The sequence below is a fragment of the Alexandromys fortis genome, unplaced genomic scaffold (assembly GCF_014885135.2).
Source record: "Alexandromys fortis isolate MF-2015 unplaced genomic scaffold, M_Fortis_MF-2015_v1.1 scaffold_5, whole genome shotgun sequence".
In the NCBI taxonomy this organism is placed as follows: Eukaryota; Metazoa; Chordata; class Mammalia; order Rodentia; family Cricetidae; genus Alexandromys; species Alexandromys fortis.
Window position 1 is genome coordinate 23,861,804 of NW_026067924.1, and position 23,238 is coordinate 23,885,041.

General features: G+C 47.6%; 2 protein-coding genes across 7 annotated transcripts in view; one reads left to right on the forward strand and one right to left on the reverse strand.

Moving 5' to 3' along the window:
• The first annotated feature begins 173 nt into the window (after positions 1-173).
• Positions 174-16,323, forward strand: Lgals8 (galectin 8). Of its 6 annotated transcripts, none has more exons than XM_050142186.1 (10): positions 174-314; positions 3,412-3,558; positions 4,779-4,867; positions 6,188-6,398; positions 7,703-7,822; positions 8,369-8,422; positions 9,759-9,785; positions 10,409-10,497; positions 12,347-12,512; positions 16,108-16,323. In XM_050142186.1, the coding sequence occupies exons 2-10, from the start codon at positions 3,517-3,519 to the stop codon at positions 16,255-16,257; spliced, it is 948 nt and encodes a 315-aa protein (XP_049998143.1). In that variant the 5' UTR covers positions 174-314; positions 3,412-3,516; the 3' UTR covers positions 16,258-16,323. The 6 variants fall into 6 exon arrangements, with proteins under 6 accessions (XP_049998143.1, XP_049998147.1, XP_049998148.1 ...); XM_050142190.1 differs by having other exon boundaries at positions 8,369-8,407; positions 9,756-9,785; XM_050142191.1 differs by having other exon boundaries at positions 8,369-8,404; positions 9,756-9,785.
• Positions 16,324-17,779: 1,456 nt separating this feature from the next.
• The window catches only part of Heatr1 (HEAT repeat containing 1), a 45,731-nt gene continuing 40,272 nt past the window's right edge, over positions 17,780-23,238 (reverse strand). The window contains exons 38-45 of the mRNA XM_050142185.1: positions 22,881-23,039; positions 22,629-22,763; positions 22,385-22,489; positions 22,139-22,307; positions 21,517-21,671; positions 20,943-21,101; positions 19,246-19,354; positions 17,780-18,514 (exon numbers count right to left, since the gene is read on the reverse strand). Coding sequence (XP_049998142.1) covers positions 18,426-18,514; positions 19,246-19,354; positions 20,943-21,101; positions 21,517-21,671; positions 22,139-22,307; positions 22,385-22,489; positions 22,629-22,763; positions 22,881-23,039 — 1,080 coding nt within the window. The 3' untranslated portion in view covers positions 17,780-18,425. The remainder of the gene's footprint in view (positions 18,515-19,245; positions 19,355-20,942; positions 21,102-21,516; positions 21,672-22,138; positions 22,308-22,384; positions 22,490-22,628; positions 22,764-22,880; positions 23,040-23,238) is intronic.

Here is a 23,238-nt window from a genome sequence, read left to right on the forward strand (position 1 = left end):
AAGGGCTGGGATCCCAGGCACGCACCCCGACCAGTTTGTGTAGAGCTGGCTGGAAACCAACCTGGGGGCCTCCAGCACGAGTAAGTCACACCCCAGCCCTGAACTAACTTAGACGCCCCACTCCCGCAGCCAGCCAGTGGTCTGCAGGGGTGGCAGGAAGAACCCCTCGCCCAGGTCCGCAGCCCTCGGACGCCCCGCCCCTGCGGAAACGGCCGCGGACTAACCCCGCCCACTGCCTGGAGTCGCGCGGGGAACCCGGACGGTGTCCTGCAGGGGCCACGCCAGAGCACAGCGCCTACTAACACCGTGCCGGGGTGAGTCCGGGCGACGCCGGGCTCAGGGGCATCGGGATGTCACTGTCCCCAGATAGGAATCCGAAGGGTGGTTCGAGTGCGGACACGCCGTCGCGCCGTCCCCGTCAGACACGCGATCTGGGCTCCGGACACTGGTCTCTGGGTACTGGGCTCCGGACACTGGGTTCCTGGAGGTGGTTATGGGTTGAGGCTTGTCCTCCGGCCGGAGGGTCGGGACGGCGTTGACCGCCGCGGGTGAGGTCTCTCTTCTCGGCTGCTCCCCGACTGTGGTCTCCATCCCCAGCCGAGGAAAGGGCGAGCGTCACCTGGATCCCCAAGAAAGACAGGCCCCAGGACAGTTGATTGACAGCCGTGCCACACTCCGTGATCACAGACACGCACTTTAGGACGCTGAGTCATTCGATCCTAATGTTGAATGTAGAGAAAACGCAATTTCCTTGGGTCTGGGGTTCCTCCTAAAATCTAGGCGAAGGCTTGTTTTGACTGGGACGGTGGGACTTGCCTGGAGACTTCTCGGGGACTAGTTATTTAATGCCAGTCTAGGCCATCTGGATCTCTCTCTGGGCAAGATATCAATTATGGATGTGGTGAAGGCAATTCTTGTCTCCTTTTTCCTCCGTTCCTGCGTCCTGAACTGCACGGAAATGAACGAAAGGTTCGAGGGTTTTGAATGAAGTGATAGTGAGAAATACTGGGTAGGGGTCTAGGTTTGTCTTTTAGGGTGTAACCAAGAACGATCGATTTCCTTTTTCCCAGTAAAAACTAAGAGATTTGGCGAGTGCCTATTGTAGTACAGACTAAGAGACTGTAGGAAGTAAACTGCAGGAAACTCTAGTTTCGTTTCTGGCTTGGTTCTAGTTTGAGTCATCAGTCCTAGAGGTAATAAAATGTTTGCACTGGGGACGGCACAGAGGGGAGTAGGCACTTTTATCTTTAAAAGCGGAGCAGATACAGAACATTGTATCTAGTATACTGAGGAGTGGCTAGACCTCACCACCCCACCTCTGACTTCCTTAATTTGGCTGGCTGAAGAAGAGCCATCTTTTCTAGTAATAATAGCTAACGCGTACCGAGCCGTTTTCCACTATTTAAACCTGTTTAATCCTCAGGGGAGTGTTGTGGAATATTATTTTAAGGTGTGTTATATTTATGCTGTGGAACATTTCTTTTTAATGATGCAAAGATGTGTTGTAGTTTTTTATGTTGCATTTGTTTAATTCGGTGAAGCTCTGCTACTCTAGAACACCTGACTGGTCTAATAAAGTACTGAACGGCAATAGCAAGGCAGGAGAAAGGATAGGCGGGGCTGTCAGGCAGAGAGAATAAATAGGAGGAGAAAAAGTGGGATTGGGAAGGAAGAGAGTATCAAGAAACGAGAAAAGAAGGGGCCATCCACACAGCCAACTAGCCAGCCACTGAGTAAGAAGGGAAGAAAGGATATACAGAAATAGAGAAAGGTAAAAACCCGGAGGCAAACGGTAGACAGGATAATTTAAGAAAAGCTGACAAAAAAAAAAAAAAACAACAACAACAACAACAAAAAAAAACAAACAAACAAAAAAAACAAGCCAAGCGAAGGCCGGACATTCATAAGAAATAATAAGCCTCCATGTGTTTTTCTTAGGAGCTGGGTTGTGGGACCCCCAAACCCCCAAAAGAGTAAAGTAAAAACCAACTACAGGGTAGTCCTACAATGGGATTCCTACTCGTTCTGCAAACAGGAAAAGTTAAATGAATATTCTCATAGTTTCACAGGACTGTTTGAGTGGTATTTGGCATTTAGTTTAGGGGTTTGTTTTTGTGTTGGGGACTGAACCCAGGACCTTGAGCACATTAGATAAGCTGAACCACACCCCCCAAACCCGTTCCTCACCTGTTGGTGTTGAGGATTGAACCCAAGGCTTCAGTCACACTAAGCACAGTGTAAATGACTACTGATCTCCTAGCCTGGGTTTTAATTGCTTTTGGTTCCCAATACTGGGATAGAACCTAGGGCCTCATGCACTCTAGGCAAGCTTTCTACCCAGCTCCACCCTCAGCACTTGAAGTGTTTTGAGACAGGATGTCTTGGTCATTGTTCTATTGCTGTGAAGAGACACCATGAGTTCGGCAACACTCGTGAAGGAAAGCGTTTCCTGGGAGCTTGCTAGTAGTTTCGAGGGTTAGGTCCATTGCCGTCGTGCAGCACGCGGGCGGACTTGGTGCTGGAGAAGTAGCTGAAAGTTCTCCCTGGATCTACTGGCAGCAGGAAGGGAGAGACGCGGCCTGGTTAGGCTTCTGAAACCTCAAAGCCCACTCCCATGGCACACTTTCTCCAGCTAGGCCACTCCTCCTAATCCTTTCTAATAGTTCTAAGTATATGAACCTATGGGGGGTATTCTTATCCAGATCACCGCACAGGGTCTTGGTAAATATTGCCTAGGCTAGCATCCAATTTGTAGTCTTCCTGCCTCAGCCTCCCAAGACGCTGGGTTTCCAGACATGTACCACCACACTTGCAATTTCAGTATTTTTAATAGCAAACTCCATGTAATTTTCTGCGTATGTGTTTTTTAAAATACTTCCTACACTGATAATTTAAAATTATTTCATGTATAAATACATTATTAAGGGGGTGGTGGCACACGCCTTTAATCCTAGCGCTTGGGAGGCAGAGGCAGGTGGATCTTGTTAGGAATATTTCCTAACGCGAGCTCTCTGCCGACGCCAAAAATCCCAATCAAGCCATATCACAAGAAGCTGAATTAAAGGATATCCAGGTTTTAATGGTATTCCTGCCCTCTCGGGTGCCCCCCCCCCCAGAAAATCAGGAAGCCGCCAACGTGACCACAGGGAGGGGCGGGACCTCTAACGATGGAGGTCAGAGACCGGACTTACAGATCTCAGTGAGTTTGAGGCCAGCCTGGTTTACAGAGAGAGTTCTAGGACAGTCAGGGCTAACAGAGAAACCCTGTCTCCAAAAAAAAAAAAAATTTTTTTTGGTTATACTAACATTCTGTTATTTGATAACTATCGTTAAAGTAATATAGTTTGCATATTAAAATTTGATGTGAAGAAAAATTATGCATGCTTGCTTTCCTATTTTGCTTTTACACAGGGCAAGTTTTCAATTTCAATAATCTTTAAATGACACGTGGGTAAAACCTTATATAAAGAAGAGAGACTCCAATCAACAATATCAATAACAAGTTGGAAAAGAACGATGTTGTCCTTAAACAACCTGCAAAATATCATCTATAACCCGGTAATAGATTTTTAGCAAATCTTTTTTTTTTTTTTTTTTTTTTTTTTTGCCTATGACTGAAAATACACTCACGTTACAATTATTCATTGGGACCAGCCATGAACACAGTTCAGTTAGTATACATGGCGTTTCCCTGGCTGAAAAGTAGATGGGGCTCTTGTTCCCAGGCTGGGGGAGGAACCATGACAGTCCGAGGTAAAGAGAAGCTTGGGACAGAGAATTTAAGGGCCCTGAGGGGGTAGCATGTCTCAGATCTTTCGTAAAAGCATAACTTTTAAAGGAAAATGGATTTCTTCTTCTGCATAGGTTTCCCTTCTTGCTTCTTTTTTACATTTTTTGTTTACTGTGTACTTGGTATGTGTGCATGCGTATACCTTGCCGCCACAACATTCACACGAAGGAAGGTCCAGGGATGACTTCTGGAAAATTCTTCTATCCTACCATTTGGGTTCCAAAGTTGAACTCAGGTGGTCAGATTCAGCAGCAGGCACCTTTACCTGCTGAGCTAGCTTACTGGCTTGCTCATTCCTTCTTTCCTTCCCATATCTCTGTCTGTCTGTCTGTCTGTCTGTCTGTCATCTATCATATGGAGGATAGAACCTATTGCTTCGTGATTTGGGTATATTCTCCCACTAAGCTGCAGCTCTATCCCTTCATTGTTTGTTCATTCATTGGTTTGTTTTGAGATAAGGCATTGCTGCTAGAGGCCTGGAGGCTCAGGGGCAGACTCAGCACATGCTCCCGGGCCTCTTAGGTCCTCCACAGTGTGACAGCCCTGTGGAGTTGTCTATGGGGGAGTCGCTGAAGACTTGGGGGTTTTTATCTGGTGGTGCTCACATAGGCACTGTCTGCCTCACACCCAGGAATGCTCCAGACACCTAGATGGAAGCTACAGGTGTCGGCCTGTTGTTTAGGGCCATACGGGTCTTCTTGGAGACCCAAGTGTAGGCGCCAGGCAGGGGTCAGTGTTTGTGCCTCACACTCATTTCTTAATCCGCTCTAGAACGTTACTCATCACCTCTGTTCAGACTTTAGGACCTAAGTGTGAGCTGGGCGTGGTGACTGCCTAGAGTCAGGACTTGGTGGGAGGCTGGGTGGCAAGGGAGTCGGGAGCTCAAGGCCATCTGCCACCAGCTTCCATCAGTCACAGAGTTTGGCTACAATTGCCTTGTAACTGAATTTGTTTATGAAAATACATTTGTAAAATTTCTTTCCCTTAGACAGTCCCCTATGTTGGCACCATTTCTGAGCAGCTGAAGCCTGGCTCTTTGATTGTAATCCGCGGGCATATTCCTAATGATGTGGACAGGTAAGATGGCTGTGTCCTGTGGACGTCCCCCTAGCAGCTCTGAGGTGTGAGGAGGGTGAGTAGTGGGGTAAAGACAAAGTCGACTGGAGTGTTTTGTTTTGAGACATGGTCTCTACACAGCCCTGGCTGTCCTGAAGACTAGGCTGCCCTCAGACTCACAAAGATCCGCCTGCCTCTGCCTCCTGCCTGCTGGGATTAAAGGCGTGCGCCACCATGCCTAACTGGTTACTGGAATTTTTTATATCATTGCTGTAAGTCTGGTTTCAATATAAACAGATACACTGATAGAAAGGGGGAGAGGTTGTTGGATAACAGGAAGTCTTGGTGGTTTTGCTGAGTGTCTGCTTTGGGTATAAACTCAGGATGTGTGGTTCCTTTTTTTTATTACTGAGAAAAGCAAGAAAAGGAAGAAAGGCTCTTTTTAGCTTGTGATTTGAGGATCCGGTCTATCCGATGGGGATAAGGGCGGTTCTACTCTGGTGGAGGATCTGCGGCACTTCATCACATCTAGTCAGGAAGGCGAGAGAGATGAGTGGCTGGGGCTCAGCTCACTGTCCCCTTTTTTCTTTTGTATGCAGTCAGGAACTCTAGTCTGTGGGTGCTGCTGTCTACGTTCAGGATGGGTCTTCCCTCAGTCACACCTCTCAGGAAAATGCCCTCACAGACACACCAAGGGGTGTGTGTCTCCTAGGTGACCCAAAATGCAGTGAGGTAGACAAGGAAGAGTAACCATCGCAGGCCATGTCAGTCAGAGTTGAGCTCTGAGTGGCTGACGTCACTGATTTAATGTGTGGGAATTACCTCACAGAGACCCCTGTGCTTTGCAGTTAGTTCTACCCATCAGCTTGTGACTTGAGTACCCCTGGGGGCAGGCCTCTTAATGGGGATCCTCAGCTAAAAAAAAATGCACCCTCACTTTCATGCTTTGAAAGACTGGAGGGTGTATGTGGAGCAGGGGTGGGGGCGTGGAGCAGGGGTGGGGGCGTGGAGCAGGGGCGAATGAAGACTGGGTGCTGCCAGTCTGTGCAGACTCCAGATGAGGAGTCTCCTGGAATTTGCCTTCTGTTGGTCAGCAGACTGTGCCCACACAGACAGGCCAGGATCCAGGGCAGTCAGGAAAGGAAAGTTGTTATTCTGGGTCCATACAGCTCAGCTCAGACTGTGGGCTCTGTTACTAGGGAAGGAGGAACGGAGGATGGGCAGGCTGCCCTGTAGCTGCTGTGGATGAGGAAGGGGTGTGTGTGTGGTGGGGGGAGTTATTTACTCTTTCCCCATGGCTCATCTTATAGACTCATGTGGTTCTGCTCTGCCTTTGCCCAGATTCCAGGTGGACTTGCAGCTCGGCAACAGCCTGAAGCCGAGGGCTGACGTGGCCTTCCACTTTAACCCTCGCTTCAAAAGGTCCAACTGCATTGTCTGTAATACGCTGACAAACGAGAAATGGGGCTGCGAGGAGATCACCTACGACATGCCCTTCAGAAAAGAGAAATCCTTTGAAATCGTGATCATGGTACTAAAGAACAAATTCCAGGTAGGTTCTGGGAGAGAAGGGGAGTGTGTGAGTGAGCGAGCTCGGGGCGTCTCTGAGGCTACTGGAGGAAAGTTCTGGATTGGCACAGCATCGTGGCATCATTAGGAGAGTGGATTATAACCCCCCCCCCCAAACTGTGGGAAAGTCAGCGAGAACAGACTGTTGGTGACCAGGGTGCACCCCAGAGGGGCAGGTCCAGTCTCACAGGCAGATATTGCTGTAGGGCCCTGGGGGCCTTGTGAACACAGCCACTGGCTTCCTGGCTGCAGTTTGTCTCCAGAGGCTCTATGAGTGCCAGCCCTCAGACCCATCTAGAGGGCTTGTAAACCAGACGGCCTCCAGCTCCAGGAGCGTGCCCACATCTCAGTCTAGGTCTTTGGGGGACATTGCTCTCTGGGGCCCCCAGCACTCCTCGGTTTTGTGTCCCCTCCCCCCCCCAGTCTCAGGCAGTAGAGCCCTACCCAACACATTGCCCTGGGCTTGTTATAAGTGGGATTTTAAAGCTCCTTGAGAGCCCTGCTGGGGACCCTGCTGTGGGCTGCTTATGTCTCCCTCCTGGACTCACACACCGCCTGGCATTTGGAGGCATTGTGTGGAGGACTCCCAGAAGGCACTTAATCGACCACTGAGTGAGGTTTCCACTTTCTACAACTTAGAGATAAGAAATCTCAGAGAAGTGCTTTTTTTTTTTTCCCCCTTTTGGTTTTTTGAGACAGGGTTTCTCTGTACATTTGGAGCCTGTACTGGAACTAGCTCTGTAGACCAGGCTGGCCTCGAACTCACAGAGATCCGCCTGCCTCTGCCTCCTGAGTGCCAGGATTAAAGGTGTGTGCCACCACCGCCCAGCTCCCAGCTGGTGTGGACTTTCATTTAGTGAAGTCAGCGCATACCTGTGCCTCCCATATAGGTGGGCTCTGGCAGAGTGTGGCCCTTAGAGAGGGTGGGGCAGCAATCAGGCAGAGCTAACCTGCCTCCCAGGCTTTCAGACATCATGTGTGACCCTTGGGGCCCTGAGCATAGCTATCTCTTGGGCACACACAGACAGACATATGTGGAGCACATGTTTCCAAATGTATGTATCTGCCTGGAGAGGTGACCCAGACGCTTAATTACACAAGACTCAGAGTTCAGGATCCCTGCTAGCCACAGTGTGAGCTGTGGGAAAATAAACCCAAGAAGGCATTTTACTCACTCAGTCATTCACTTATTTTTGTGGTGTTGGAGATGAAACCTGGGGCAGGTGTTGTCCACAGCTCCACTCCCTGTAAGTGGCTCTGAGGCCACTGTCTTCTGTGCCCACCCAGGTGGCTGTGAATGGGAAGCACACTCTGCTGTATGCCCACAGGATCGGCCCAGAGAAGATAGACACGCTGGGCATCTATGGCAAAGTGAATATCCATTCCATCGGTTTCAGCTTCAGCTCGGTAGGTGCCCTCCTCACATACCTGGGGGTCTCTGTGGCCGAATAGTAGGAGTTTTCTTTAATTTACGTCTTCCATTTAGATAAAAGGAGTATAAATATTTCAGACTAGTTGGGTCCTGCTCACTAACCAGGCTTTTGCTGTTTGTGGGACCTCACATCTAGAGTGAGCCTGCAAAGTGAATGAATACCTTTTTATCTGGTCAGTGTGTGTCTCCTGTCCATGGGAGCGAATAAACCTTTCTGTAAGACAGTTTTCTAAGTGTCGGAATTTGTTTCGTGGACACTGACAGCTTGTTCCCAAGGATGTGAGCAGTCAGTGCTCTCAGCAGCTGTGCCCAGCTGCTCATGTGCTCATGATCCCATTAACATCAGATCTTGTTCTCACACTCGCCAGTTTGGGGCGGACCCCCCAGTGTTCAGTTGCATTTTTTAAATCATAATCCTCAGTCATTTTCCATGTTCTGTATCCCTGATATTCTTTTGCTTATGTTTGATATTATTTAAAAGATTCTGGTGCATGTTAAGCTGATCTATGGTTTTTTTGCAGGGTTTACAGAATATGGAAACATCTCTGGGACTGACACAGATAAGTAGAGAAAATGTAAATGTTCTCTCTATGAACCAGCAGTTTAAAAATGTTCTTAGTTACCATCTGTGGAAGGAAGGCGCTTTTTTTTTTTTAAGTATGGAATTTTCTCTGTTCACTCGTGTGTGTGCAGGTGCATGTGTACATGAGTGTGTGCATGTATGTGGAGGCCAGAGGTCAACTCTGGATGTCATTTATCAATTGTTCTACATCTTTTATTTATATGTGTGCAGTATGTGCATGTATATGCATGTTGACATGTGTATTGACATGTGTGTGAAAGCCAGATAGAGATATTGGATGTCTTCCTTGATTGCTCTCAGTCTTTTGAGGCAGAGTCTCCTTGTTGAATCCAGGGCTTGCCAGTTGAGCTAGGCTAAGTAGCCAGGTTGCTCTAGAGATCCTGTCTTGTGCTAGGATTGCAGACTGGCCTCTCCATTGGCCCAGTATTTACATGGTTACTGAAGATTTGAACTCCAGTCCTCATGCTTGTCCTGAAATTGCCTTAGCCTCTGGACCATTTCCTGAACTCTTCCACCTTATTTTTTGAGACAGGGTCTCCCACTGAGCCTGGGACTCCCCTACTGGCTCGGCTGGCTGGTCAGCTCACCCTGGGGATCCTCCTTTCTCTGCCTCTCCAGTGCTGGCGTTACGAATGCGCAACTCTCATGCCGGGCTCTTAAATGGGTGCATAGCAAGCACCTTACCAACTGAGCTGTCTTCCCAGCTTCCCAAATTAAGCTTTTAATGTGAGGCCAGGAAGCAGTCATTTAAGAACCAAGGGGTGCACTGTTTTAGGGGCGTACTGTTTTATGGTCTTGAGCACTGTGTTTTTGGTTGACATGTAACTTACCAGTTTAAATGGCCACCGTTGGTCATGTAAAAAGCACTCTGTCACCCTGCTTCTTAAGAAGTATCGGAATGAAGCACTTGTAAATACCAAACACAGAGGGGCGGATGAACTCTCTTCCCCCTGTGGCAGCAAGAGCAGTTTTAAAATTGACACTTTGCTGTTCTGAAGAGAGCAAGGCCTTACCCCTGCACATCAGTGCTTACAGGTGGAACAGCGTGTCAGAATTTGGAGGGTTCTTGGGAAGGATAGGTAAGATATGTTGGAGTTCACTTGTGAACCTTGAACAACCATGAACTTATGGACGGTAACATATTCACATAAAGAAGGATGCTGGACTTGGCTCCAGGGCACGTGACTTTTCATAAGCTCTGTGGTGCCCGTCATGAAACTCAGTGCCTGTGTCACCCCAAGGCAGCTGAACCTTGAAGCACAGCAGGCTGCTCACTGCACACCTGTCTGCCCAGGAGGCTGTTCTCACTCTTCTTTCTCTTCTACCAGGTCCGGAAGTCTGGCAAGACACAGCTGGTGAGTACTTTTGCTTAGTGGTTCCATGTGGACACTTTATAACAGACCCAGAGCAGGAGCAGCTGAACCCTGGAGGCAGCTGCATTCTCACCGCACTGTATTGCAGGACAGTTCCTGTGACCTGGTAACAGAGGAGACATTTCTAAAATCATACGCGACTGTCTCCACCAAGAGCATAGACTCAGCTGTCACTCACGCTAAAATCCTCCCTCCCAGCTGTTTGTCTAGGGTTTGAAGAGACAGACAGTTGAAGTCTGTATAGAAATTAAGTTCTAATTAACTGGTACATATAACCTCCACTCCCAGCGAAGTCCAAGGCAGCCCCTAGCATTGTACTTTCCCTGGACAGATACAGCCTCAGGCGTGTTATCTGGACCACTCCTGTGGGCTGCATAAGACAGAATGACTGTAGGCCATGATACTTGGGCAGGCAGTCGGGTCTCACACAGGTTTCAGGTGCCACCCTTGGTGCCGACCCTGCTCCGATTTGCATGGCACCCAGCTGAGATAAAAGCCAAGGTTCGCCCCCTCCGGGGGCCACAGATTCCCCTGCTTTCACACTGTTGGCAATTTCCCCACAAGGTCCTTGTCTGAAGATGCCTCTTTCTGTGGCCCCTTTTCAGAGCCTGCCATTTGAAGCAAGGTTAAACACCTCCATGGGTCCTGGACGAACCGTTGTCATTAAAGGAGAAGTGAATGCAAATGCCAAAGGGTCAGTATTGCTGCCTCAGGACTTGGGTCTGTGGGAGGAGCTGCTGCGCTTTCCTGAAAGGAGGGACACAGTGCAAGGTCCCGCTAAGGAGCTATCAGCAGTCAGGACTGAGCTCTTTTGGCCAGGCAGGTGACATTTTTGCCCATGAGGCTCTTCTTGCCCAGGATAGCCTCAGTGTACCAGACTTGGGGGGGTCACAGTTCATACCCTAAGAAGCCAAGTTCAGCTCTTCACCTTCAAGGAGCCAATGAAAACAGCCAGATTAATAATGGAAAGTAAAGGACTCAGTGTGGCCACATGGGGAAGTGAGGTAGAGTTCCAGGGACCCCTGATATGCATTTGCAGGCTCCTGCAGCAAGATTAAAGTGAATCAGAGGTCAAGGTCCCGGTCAAGGTGTGGTTCCAGCACCATGGCCCATTCTTGTCTGGGCTTCAGGTGGCCTTATAAGGTGCAAATGTTTTTCCAGGCAGTGAATTCCCACTTTGATTGGTGCTATTTCCTTCTCCTAGCAGGAGACTCCTGGGAAATCCCCATTTCCTGGAGTCCATTGTTTCAACAGTCTGACAGACTGAGGTTCCCCTTCTGTGCTGCAGAACATGCTGCTTTAAGAATCTTTTTTCTGGGCCGGGCATGGTAGTGCAGGCCTAATCCCAGCATGTGGAGGCAGAGGGCAGCCAGGAGAATACACATGAGTGTCTCCAAAAAAAGGATTTCAGGGGTGGGGCTAGGGAGATGGCTCAGAGGTAAAGTGTGGGTTACTAGCACCCCTGTGAAAAAGCTGAGTGTACTAGCATGCACCTATAACCCTCAAGAGAAACCCTGCCTCAAAAAATTAAGGTAGAAGGACTAGAGAGATGGCTGTGATTAAAGCGTGCTGCTTTTGCAGAGGTCACTTTCCAGCACCAATGTCAAGCGGCTCACAACCTCCACTAACTCCTGCTCAGGGGATCTGGTGCCCCCTCTGGTCTCCACAGGCACCTGCACTTACCTGCACATAGCTATGCACGTGTGCACAATTAAAAAATAGTAAAACAAATCTTTAAAAATCAGTGAGTTAGAAAGCAATACTGGAAGACACCCAGTGTCAACCTCTGGCTTCTGTGTGCACACCTGCCCCCAAGTATCACACACACACACACACACACACACACACACACTCCCCTGTAGTGATATTTTGTTTTAACAAATAAAGCTTGCCTGAAGATCAGAGTGCAGAACTAAGCCACTAGAAGCCAGGTTGTGGTGGCTCACACCTTTAATCCCAGCACTACGGAGGTGGACACAGGAAGTGATATGACTGGGCAGAGAGAGGAGTATAAGGCAGGAGGAGACAAGTTCTGCGTAGTCTGGAGATGCATTCTGAAGCAGGCAGTCTGAGTTCAGGATCACCCTCTTAGTCTGAGCACGGGTAGAGGTAAAAGGTCTCTAGTGGCTGGCCACTCTGCTTCTCTGATCACTCAACTTTCACCCCCTAATATCTGACTCCAGGTTTTTATTAAGAACAATTAGAATTAGTGCTACACTTCTTTTTCCAAGATGTTCATGTTCTTGAGCGCTTTTAAAAGGAATCTGTTTCCTAAAGTAGCATCCTTTCAAAAGGGGAACATGTGGAACTGATTGGCAAGTGCCTGCCTTGAGGAGCTGAGTACTCATGGGGTTCACTTGTTCTGAACCCCTAGCTGCTGCTAGGCCAGACCTCAGCTTCAGCACCGATTCTAATCTCACATTGATTGCAAATGAGTCAGTGGCATGCAAATTTGGAGTGGGAAGCCCCTCCCCCACACTCCCTTGCATGATTTGTAGTTAGTACTGTGGTTCAAGTCTAAGATTTTTTTCTTTCTCTTACAGCTTTAACGTCGACCTAGTGGTAGGAAAATCTAGGGATATCGCTCTGCACTTGAACCCACGCCTGAATGTGAAAGCATTTGTAAGAAATTCCTTTCTTCAGGATGCCTGGGGAGAAGAAGAGAGAAATATTACCTGCTTCCCATTTAGTCCTGGAATGTACTTTGAGGTAAGATTATGGCTTCTGTTTTGTTTTGTTTTGAAATGGGATAGGAAAAAGGAATCCTGAGAACACAGTAAAATAACTTTTATTTAAATCAAACCCGACCTCTAGGTAGGGATTTATGCTGTTGTTCACTGACTGTGGAGGCTGTGTTTGAACACGGGCTGTTGGTGTGAACAGCAGGGCCGGTATAATTGACATCCCAGAATACTTGCCATTTGTCATAGTGACAGTATCTGTCACCCCAAGGAATTCTGACAACAACTTTGTCTCAGGACTGGAACTACAGATGTACTCATTGGCACGAGTTACTCTTTAGCATGAGGGTGTGCGTGCGTATGTGTGTGCGTGCTTGTGTGTGTGTGCTTGTGTGTGTGTGCAGTTGATGTTAGGTGTCTTTCTGTAGCTCTCCCTATTTTTTGACACACATCTCTTACTGAGCCTGGAGCTCACCAATTGGCTAGATTAGTCAACAAGCCTTAGGCTCTACATCTCTGCACCCCAGCACTGGGAATAAGGTCCCTGCCACCACACCCAGAGTTTAACTCAGGTCCTGTGTAAGGCACTTTACCTACTGAATCATCTCCCAGCCCCACATCTGCACTTGGAAGTGGGAACCCTAACAGTGTCTGTTTGCACTGCCCATGGCCTCCACAGTTCCAGATGCTGGCAGTATTTCTTTTTAGGAGCTGTCCCTGTTGGTGGGTGGCTAAGGACTAGTTCACAAGACCCTTGGACCTAGAGGCCTTGCAGTTTCTAGGCCCCAGTATTATTATGTTAATCCATGGCTTTTCCCACAGCCACCTTTCTGGGCTGTTTTCTGATTGTAGAGTGCTGGTTCCTTGGGATGTAGATGCTAGCTGGCTGGCTCGGCTTTCTCTCACTGGCTTAGGTGATGGCCTCTCATGGTCTCTCAGGATTTTTAACTCACATGCCTAAACTATTGGGGTTCCCAGGGACTCATCCAGCTGGTGGTTAAAGTATGAATGCCAAGCATTGTTGTGATTTAACAGTCACAGAAATCCAAGTTACAGGATAAGGAAGCACCCAGTGCTTGGAGGGTCGGCAGATAGGGACTTCAAGGTTCCTTGAAGGTGTGGGTATTGACTGTTAATCCAGAAGACTGAGCAAGATCTGGAAGGCCAGGTTTAGGACACTTTGAAGAAGTCACTAGAAGTGGGAGGTGTGGCTCAGGGTTTGTGGTTGGCAGGGGCCAGGGTATATGGGGTGACCTAGGGTACACAGGAGGGAGACAGGGGTACCTCTAGAAGGAAGCTGGTCCTGTGGCTGAGAGGAAAACAGTAGTCTAGCTTGGTGCCAATTGAGGACACTGAAATAAAAAGGTAACAAAAGTCAAATAATGCTGAAAAACAGAAAAATGAAAATTAAAATATTTACCTTCAATTTGACTCAATTTGATAATGCTATGCTATTAAGAGTAGATGAAGCAGGGGCTGGAGATGGCTCAGTGTTAGGCGTGTGCTGCTCTTGTAGAGACCTGATTGTTTCCAGTCAGCACCCGCACTGGGTGGTTCACAGTTACCTGTGACTCAGCTCTCCGGGATCTAGTACCCCCAGCCACGGTGGGCACCTGCACTCACGTGCACATACCCCACATACGAATAATGAAAACTAACATAAACCTAAAAAAATTAGATGGCGCCCATTCCAGACATTTTTCTGTGGACACAGGGAGCCAGGTGGGCGCACTGCAAATCTGTACTCCGCAGCACGTGGACTCGCTTCCCTCGAGAGTGCTCGTGCTCCGTCAATGGTTACCCCGTGCTGCTGGCCTCCCACAGTAGCAGGCTCTTCGTGTCAAACCTCGGACTTTTCAGTGTGCTTTCCCGAGGTTCTTGCAGATCTTCCCACTATGCCGTTCCTTTCGATTACACAGGACCTTGCACTTCAAATTCACTTACCCTGACCCTGTGTGTGTGTGAGAGAGAGATTTGTGTGTACCAGGCCTACTCTGCCCTTCAGTGCTTTATTCTTTGAGGCAGTGGCTCTCACTGAACCTGGAGCTAAGTTGGCAGCCAGCAAGCCCCAGCCATCCTGTAAGCACACCCTCACCTGCCATAGGTGGCCCAGCTTTTTACTTGGGTGGCAGGATCCAAACTCAGGTCCTCACACTTGCTTGAACAGCAAGTTCTCTTATCCACAGAGCCATCTCTCCAGCCCCACTGGGCCTCACAGGCAAGCACGAGTCACTAAGCCTCCACCCCTAGCTCTGCCCTACAATCTCATTCAGTATTGCACTGCACTGGAATATTGTTCAATACACAATCGCTTATGTGACCTGGCTGTGTCAAGACATCCGTCACTGTGTCAAGTGGAGCTCACAAAGCATCAGCTTCACTCTCCTGGATGTTATTAGGAGAAGTCCAGAGCAGTCAGAATCAGAGCCAGAACACTTTTCCCAGCTGCTCTGGGAGGCGGAGGACTTCTTTCTCTTCTAGGCAGTTGCACTCTGCGGGTCACGTGCCTTCCTGTTTTTGTCTAGCTGCAGTGTTTCCACTTGTTGCGTTTGCACTTATTTGACACCCAAGGGAACTTGCTAGGATTGTATCTGGCTTCTTGCCCTGCATTTCCACTCTCTTTTTCCTGTGTATTATGATTTTGAGATTTCCCCCATTCTTGGGGAGAATCTCAGTAATAGATAGTTCCCCAATTCCCTGTGGAATTTTTGGTTTTAAGTCAGTTATGTGCTCAGTTCCACCGTATTCTGACTTCCGGTGGTAGCTTTTTCCATTGCTACTGTCTAAAGAATAGAACCTTAATGAGTTCTTTGCATTTTCAAGTTTGATGCTCTAGACTGATCTCTGGGAATGGGGCAGGCCCAACCCAGGCTGTGCCATCTTCTGAAGTCTTCACTGTGGCAAGGAGCACAGTGCAGGGTCACCAAAATGGCCTTTTCAGTGAGTGGTCACTTGGTACAGTCAGTGGCCCTACTGGCAGCAAAATGCAGGCTTAGGTGTCTAGGCGGTGTTATAGGATACTGGCTCTGGATGCTAGGGTTACTGTTAGGAAAGTGCTCAGAAGGGTGGGCAATGGTGATGCGTCTGCCAGGATGCCAGTAACTGCAGAGCCTGGGGTCTTGATTCTGACAAGCTTTTTGGAAACAAGTAGAGGCCAGTAAGTTCTGAGCAAGGACAAAGTTAGGATTTCTGAGTAACTGCTCTCCTTACCAAGTGTCCCAAGCTGTTGGAACCTCATCAGTTGACATGGCCAAGACCCTAGCATTGAGGTTCCAAGGTTCAGCTTCTCAGAGAAGGGGGTGCAAGGCAGCAATCAGCACCTTACTCTTAATTCCCAAATATCACGAGAGACGCTTCCCAGCTTCTAAGAGCCAGGAGCAGAATGGGGGAGGACTCCTGAGGACCTGGTGAGACACGGTGCTGAAGCAGATGCCACATGACACATTGGGGATTTGGATTGCCTTTGAAACCACTCAGAAGGGAATCAATGGTACAAGGCTGGGAAAACATCTCCAAGCTCAAAACAAGCCAAATGGCTTCCCTTCCGACCCTCTGTTAATATAGAAGAAACAAACTTTAAAATGAAGGGCAGCCACTGAAGGTATGGTCTCTTCTCTTTTCAGATGATAATTTACTGTGACCTCCGAGAATTCAAGGTTGCGATTAACGGTGTGCACAGCCTGGAGTACAAACACAGACTTAAGGAGCTAAGCAGTATCGACACGCTGGCAGTGGATGGAGACATCCATTTGCTGGATGTAAGGAGCTGGTAGCTACCGTGACCGCAAAAATCCCTAAAATACAGAATGGCTAATGGGCTACTGGCCATGTCGGATGCATCTTGTTTTCACCACATTGTTTATGTTGTTTGAGCTCATAGAACATCAAAATCTACCTGGTGTTCTCAGGCCTGGCCTGAGCACATGCAGTGTGGCTATCACTGTTCGGGGGAACAAATCTGGGGCAATCCCAGCTTACGCCAGTGAGGCTCTGCACACACGGCCTCCTCTTGCAAAACCACACTCAACAAATATTTAAGTGCCTACTCTAAACTAGTTAATAGGGATGGAAGGCATATTTCCTGTATATATATTCTGAGCTGGACATAGACCCGGTGGTACCCAGGACCAGTGTAGTCCCTGTTTTCTGGCACTCACTTGCCCATGATCTCCCACTGTAGGGCTTTCCTACATTAATGCATTAATCCCACTAGGGGGTGTCTGTAGTTAAGGTCAGAACAATATACTGATGGATGGAAACTTCCTCAGTGATCCTTTCATAATCAACATCCTATCATATCTCATAATAAGTATAACACTTATTTAGCTCTCACTTTAAGCTTTAAAAAATAATATGCTGAACACAGCAGAAAAATTGAGGAAAAACCCCTGAATTAGAACAAGTGTTGTGCTCCAAGTAGACTTCTGCTTATTTGCACTCAACTCTGTCTGTGCCTGTGGCAAAGTGCGGAAGAGAATGATAAATGCAGTTTGCAAACCTTGGGTAACTCACACCAAGATGAGACTCGGTGAATGTGCAGAACCATCGAAGCAAAACCTACACAGGAGGGTAATGTAAGAAAGTTGAGTTGCCATGTAAGCCAGCCCTTGCCACATGTCTGTCTACATCAGCAGTGAGGTCAGACGCTGCTGTCTGCTAGGGGGCAGCTTGCATCAGCAAGCTCGACTGCGGCACTCTGTAACTTCTGTGTGACTGAGCTGGGAGAAGCTTTAGGTGAAGTCTTCACAGTTCCAATCTTGGTCTGGATTTCAAAGGTTTGGTGTGGGGACGGGGGGAAGAGTAATTTCATCAGGTCATTTTATTATTAAACCACAGGGTAGAATTCTACCAGGGCTTGAGTACTGACAGCCAATTTGCCCAAATATATGTATTCATACATGGAAATAATACCATCACCATTTCTTACTTTTTAGGAAGTACTCAATGCAGCAACTGCAGTCCTTCATTCTTTTCATGTCAACCATTATGCTGGCTCTTGAAAAATTTAAGCTGCGGGGGTGGTGGGTGGAGCTGGGCAATCTATTGGAGCCCAGGAGGCTCTAGAATCCCCACTGCTGCTTCTCCATGAAGAAGGCATGACTGCTGAGACGTTGGGGGCTGAAAGGCATCGGGGAAAATAAAAGCGCATTCATAGAATTTAAGTTGTGACATGTTTCATTGTATATTTCTAACTTTTATTTCTAAAGTTCAAAATGGCCTTTTTGCTAATCATAATTCCGCATTAAAATTTTGTATTAAATCAGGATACTCTATGGAGTACTTCTTCCATGCTGTAGATACTGAAGGCAAACTGATTTATCTGTTTGCACTCTCATTTCCAGCCTCGCTGTAACAATACCAGCTAGAGAACCACAGAGCTAGCACCGCTGTCCTTCCTGTCAGCTGTCAGTCTATTTTGTCTCCTCACAGACAGGAAGCTCAACAGTGCAGACAAGCACAGCCCTGTCAGGCTGCATGGCAGAGCTGCTCCAGCTGTCGGTCTACCCCACGTGGCTGTCACCAGGAACTTTCCTTGTTGAATGTTGCTGCCTGATGCCATTTCTTGACCCAGGCCACTACTGTGAGTGTTAGGACCTACAAAATGTATACCACACACAAGGTGCTGCAAGGCACAGCAAGATCCTGTGTTTCAGGGAAGCGCTAGGCCTCAGGCACTGAAACAGCATGCTGGCCTCATCCAAAACACCAACTAGGAAGAAGACGAATAGCAGACAGTTTGTATAAAACACCATTCCATTTTCTCCTTAGCAAATCTGTACAAAAGGCAGGAGAGGCTTCTGTGGGAGCCCAGACAGGCAGGGATTTTGTAAAAACATTAGATATTGGGAGATGTAAAAGTACCAAAAATAATATGGCACCACATCCCCCCAAAACCATGAGACTAAATCGGCGAGCACGAGGCAGCGGTGCGCGTCCCACTTCAGAAGTAGCTCTGCAGCGGCTCCCCCAGCACGGTCTCCAGCTGCTGGACTGTCTTCTGGCACTGACGCTCCACTTCTTCACATTCGTCTAACAAACAACACCAGCGTTAGAGTGGGCCTGCCAGCCATCCTGCCCAACTGCCACTGTCCCTCAGTGCACAGAAAGCACCCAGCAGGCTGTGACCCGAGCTGCTCCCTCACTGACCCCCCCCCCCCACTCATAGCCATGTTCTTGTTCTTGGCTGCTGAAGAGGACCAAGCCACATTCAAATGCAAGCTCCAGAGGGACCCCTATATAGGAGCTCTCGGCCCATGTTAGACGTCAGACATAAAAGGGTGTGCTTCTACCCAGATGCTAAGCCAGTGAGATACGAAGTTACCTCTTCCCTCACCATCCCCAATCAATATGAAGGGCATTGGGAGGTCCGATGTAGAGGCATGTCAGTGCAGAGGTATATTCTCACTTAAAGCAGCTCCACCTGCCACTTAGTGCTATCGTCAACATCTTTAAACTTTCTGAGATTTGAGGGACAGTGTGAACCCACTGCAAGATTATGTCACCACTCAACACTGAGTACCAACAAGTACAGCTCATCATTCCAGGGGACAACTGATTATGTCCGTAATGGCACAATGAATCATATGAACATTTGAAGTTATTGCATGAACAATACAATACACACTGCAGGCTGCTCTCCAGTGACTGCGAGGTCACAGCTTCCTGACTTGTGCCCCAGGGACGGGTAAAGGACTCAGACAAATCTGTGTCAGCCAGTGGCCACAGAGTTTTGCATCTTTGTTTATTAGCGTTAGGCTTACCTTCCATCAATTCTGCTAGAAAAGGAATCGACTCCGGAAGCAGAACAATATAATTCTCTCTCAGCTTTTCAGCCACTGCTAAGACAGTAATCAAGGCTGCAAACCGCACCTGGAAGGAACAGGCATCAAGAATGAGACCGTTTCATCTGTTCCTTGCTGCTGTTCAATACCTTAAGACCTGCCCTGACTGGAGACGGTGCTCTTTACATAGTGTCCATAAGGTAACACTTTAGTAGCCATTTGAGAGCTATTTAGAACAAAGGTAATCTACTTATCAGGGTCTTTCAAACTGTGTTCTAGCATTAAAATGTGGGGAAAAAAATACTCTATTTCCTTTACCAAAAAAAAAAAAAAGCCAATACAAAGATGGCTCGGGGGGTAAAGATGCTTGCCACCAAGCCTGGTGCCTGAGTTCAATCCTTAGGTCCACATAAAGAGAGAACTGACTTTTGCAAGTTGGCCTCTGACCTCCATAAGTGCACGACATGCCCACTCTAATATATAAAAGTAAAACAAAACATAAAAAAAGAAAAGAAAGAAAAAAGCAAGTCATACAATATAACTAGCCAGGAGGTAGTTTGTTGGGTTGCATGAGATGGTACCACCTGGCGATGGAGTGCCTTGGCACCTCTGACAGCATCTGGATGGCCACGACACCTACTTGGTTAGTCTCATTCCAGCACTGAGTAAAAGTCTGGGTGTTCCCACATAACCTGCCGATCATGAGCAATCCAAGTAGCTATGAAGCATCGACAGCAGCTCGCAGAAACAAAATGGTCCCCTTTCAATTTGGATTAATTTTCATAATTCATTATATTTAAACAAGATTTTCCTAACATGTAATCAAAATAAAATACTAAAATAAATTTGTTTCTGCAACTATGTAAGAACCTATGATAGCTTTACTGTTTCCAACTCCTAAAAAACGTAATCAATTTAAAATAAATTTGACTAAAAGTCTGCTTTGGGCTGTTTACCCAAGTGAGATTCTCATGAGAAAGTGATTTATTAATAAAACTGCTAGAAAATTCCAGGTAAGGAATGTCAACGTACCGAGTCCATTTCTACTCTAAAGGAGTGTTCTGTGCACACAACACAATCACTGATCTCAGGGCACAGTGACGTTAAAAACAAGGACCGACTTCAAGTGGTTACTGTTTTAGAAGAGGAATTTAGAAATATTTTAATGCTTATGCTTGCCATGACTAGGAGGTTGAGAAATATAGCTATTTATAAAGAGCCTGCAAAAGAAATAAGGAATTCTCTATCATTTATGTGTGTGGTGGATGCCACGTATACTTGTGTGCACATGCATCTGAAGGCCAGAGGCCAATTTTAAGTGCTGTTCCTCAGGTGCCACCACCTTGTTTTTCAGCACGACTCTCATTCTTGCATGGCACTCCCGGACACACATCATCATGCTGGCTTCTGACGTGTTCTGGAGACCAAACTTCAGTCCTGTGCTTGCACAGTAACAATGAGCACTCCAACTGAGACATCTCCCGGCCCAAGAATTCTTCATAAAGGCCAGCATTCTATATCATACAGTAGACCAGACTTCTAGTGATGAGACCTAGGGCCAGGCTCTCCCTATCAGTGTCCTGGGGCTGGCATCCATGACTATAGGTGGATATTTAGGCCACACCCATGGGGGGGATGCAAGTTCAGCTTTAGAGACTGTGACCCCCAGACCTCACCTTAGGGGACGAGTCTCTTGTCTTCAGCAGAATCTGGTAGTTGAGGGGCTTCCACATGGAGTCGTCTGCCATGGCCACAGAAAACTGTGCGATGCAGGGCACTAGGTGCTGTGTCACCCGCTCTTGGAACCGCTCTTCTCCTCCAAGCCTATTTTCCAGCTGGGAAGAGAGACATAGGTGTCACCTTGCTCCTGAGCACACCCCTCGTGTGTGTTCCCCCCACCCTAACCTTGTCTCTTCCCTCTGGAGCTCAAATAGCTACAAAAGCCCTTTCCTGTGGGGACAGGCATGCCCAGTGAGGCTCAGTTGACAGCCAACATACCTTTTCAATGGATAAACTGACAATGAGATTGTATTTCAGGCCTTTTGAAAAACTCCCAGGTAAAACTCAACACCACAATGAAGACAAGTCATACCACGAAAAGTCCATTTTTGAATAATATTTTCATAAAGGATCCCTCCCCTAAAAACCACCTTTTAAAAAAAAAGTCTTGCAAGCTACTATGTAGCACACATAAAACGGCAAGGATCAATCCAGGCAGCCTCAGTGACTGAAGACCGTCCAGTGGGTTACCTGATCCACCAGGGGCATCATTAAGGCTTCTGCTCTCTCTTTACTCATGAAATTCTGGGTGTCGAAAAGGAAGATCTTGTACAAACAGCTCAAGATGAACTCCAACAACAAGCAGCACTTTTCAGGGTCCTGCTCAGAGTCAAAAAACGCTTCATCTGCAGGAAAGAGCACAAGTGGGGACACTTCTCAGTTCCTGGTGTTATAGACATTGCCACAATAGAATGACTAAAAACTGTAAACGGTAGAACCTGAACAGTGGGGCTCTCCTTCAGAGCAAAGACTGCAATGCTTAGCTGGGCAAGTTCAGTGACTTCAGCTAGCTATGAGCAGAGGAGAGACCAACTCAAATAGAGATGAGCCACGGTCTCACCTGTATCAGGAAGAAGTACTCTACCATGACTTTCTCCAGCCTCACGTTTACTATTATAGTAATGGTAATAATGCCCACTTCATTCTTTCTCTGTGCCCACTGATTATTGTTCGTTCTAACATAACAGAAAATCACCATCCTTAGCAGGTAAGTCAAGGAACATGAAAGTCTTTTCTGAGCTCCAGGTCTCATGCTAACTGCCTGTGTCAGACACATGGACAAGGCTGGTACTGGCCCAAAGGAGCTACCAACCTGTTTTGGAGATGTTTACTTGGTTCAAGGTGTCTGCAAAAGGTTTCACCAAGTGGCCAGCAAACAGAGTGAAAAGGCCTTTCAACTTCTCAGCAATGCAGTTGGCCAGATTGTAGAATGTCAGTAGTCTGTCCTTTGGGGCGTCTTCTGTCTTGGCCCAATCATACAGCTACAACCAGAACAGTGATGTCATCGACTTATCCTGCCACTTACAACAAGCAGGAGATCCAGGGAAGAGAGCCTCACCTTGAAGAAGAGAGGCCTGAATGTGACCTCAGAGAGTTTCACCACCATGGCAACTAGACAGTCAATGATCCGAATTTCCGTTTTCCCAACTTCCTCTAGATTAGCCTGAAAATGAAGGAACTAATTAGACAGCATGGACTAAATGCTTTGGCAAGGACAAATGCTGCACAGCTAATTCTTACCGGGCTCTTGCACAGACAGGGAGATGACAGCTTTAGGGTATGGGGAGTGGGAATCAGCTCACCTCTGAGTGCTGTGCCCGGAAGTCCAGGGCGTCCAGGAAGAAGGTGGTCAGCTGAGATTGGTGAGACAAGAGCTCTTCCTTCTTCATCACCGTGATGTGCTCTTGCAAGATGCTCATAAACGGGCCCATGTGATTCTACCATGAATGCAGCAGAGAATACAAGTTTATTTATTTTGTCTTAGAGCTCAGTGCATCCTCACACATTCAGTACCAGCTTCCCTCTCCAGAGTCCAACAGTCAATGTAACCTCACCTTCCAGTTCTTCTGGATCTGCTTGAAAGTCTTGCTAACGGCTGGCAGCAGGACCCGAGGTGAGAGCATAGTGGCGAGGGTCTTTTTAAGAGATGTCAGGCGGATGTTAGCCTGGGAGGCAGAGCCCATTTCACTAGTGATTTTCTCTAGGTGAATCACCTGTAGGGACATGAAAAACAGTGACTAAGGGCACTGGACTATGCTGACGACCACACTCACAGAAAGGTTTGGTGATGGCAAGCAGCCAGCTCAAATGGCAGAGCACAGAGTTCTTTTAAAGGAAACTGACTATCTTCAGATATAACTAAGTAGATGTTTCTCCTAACTGGAAGCCAGGGAAGGTGAGCAATGAGCCTAT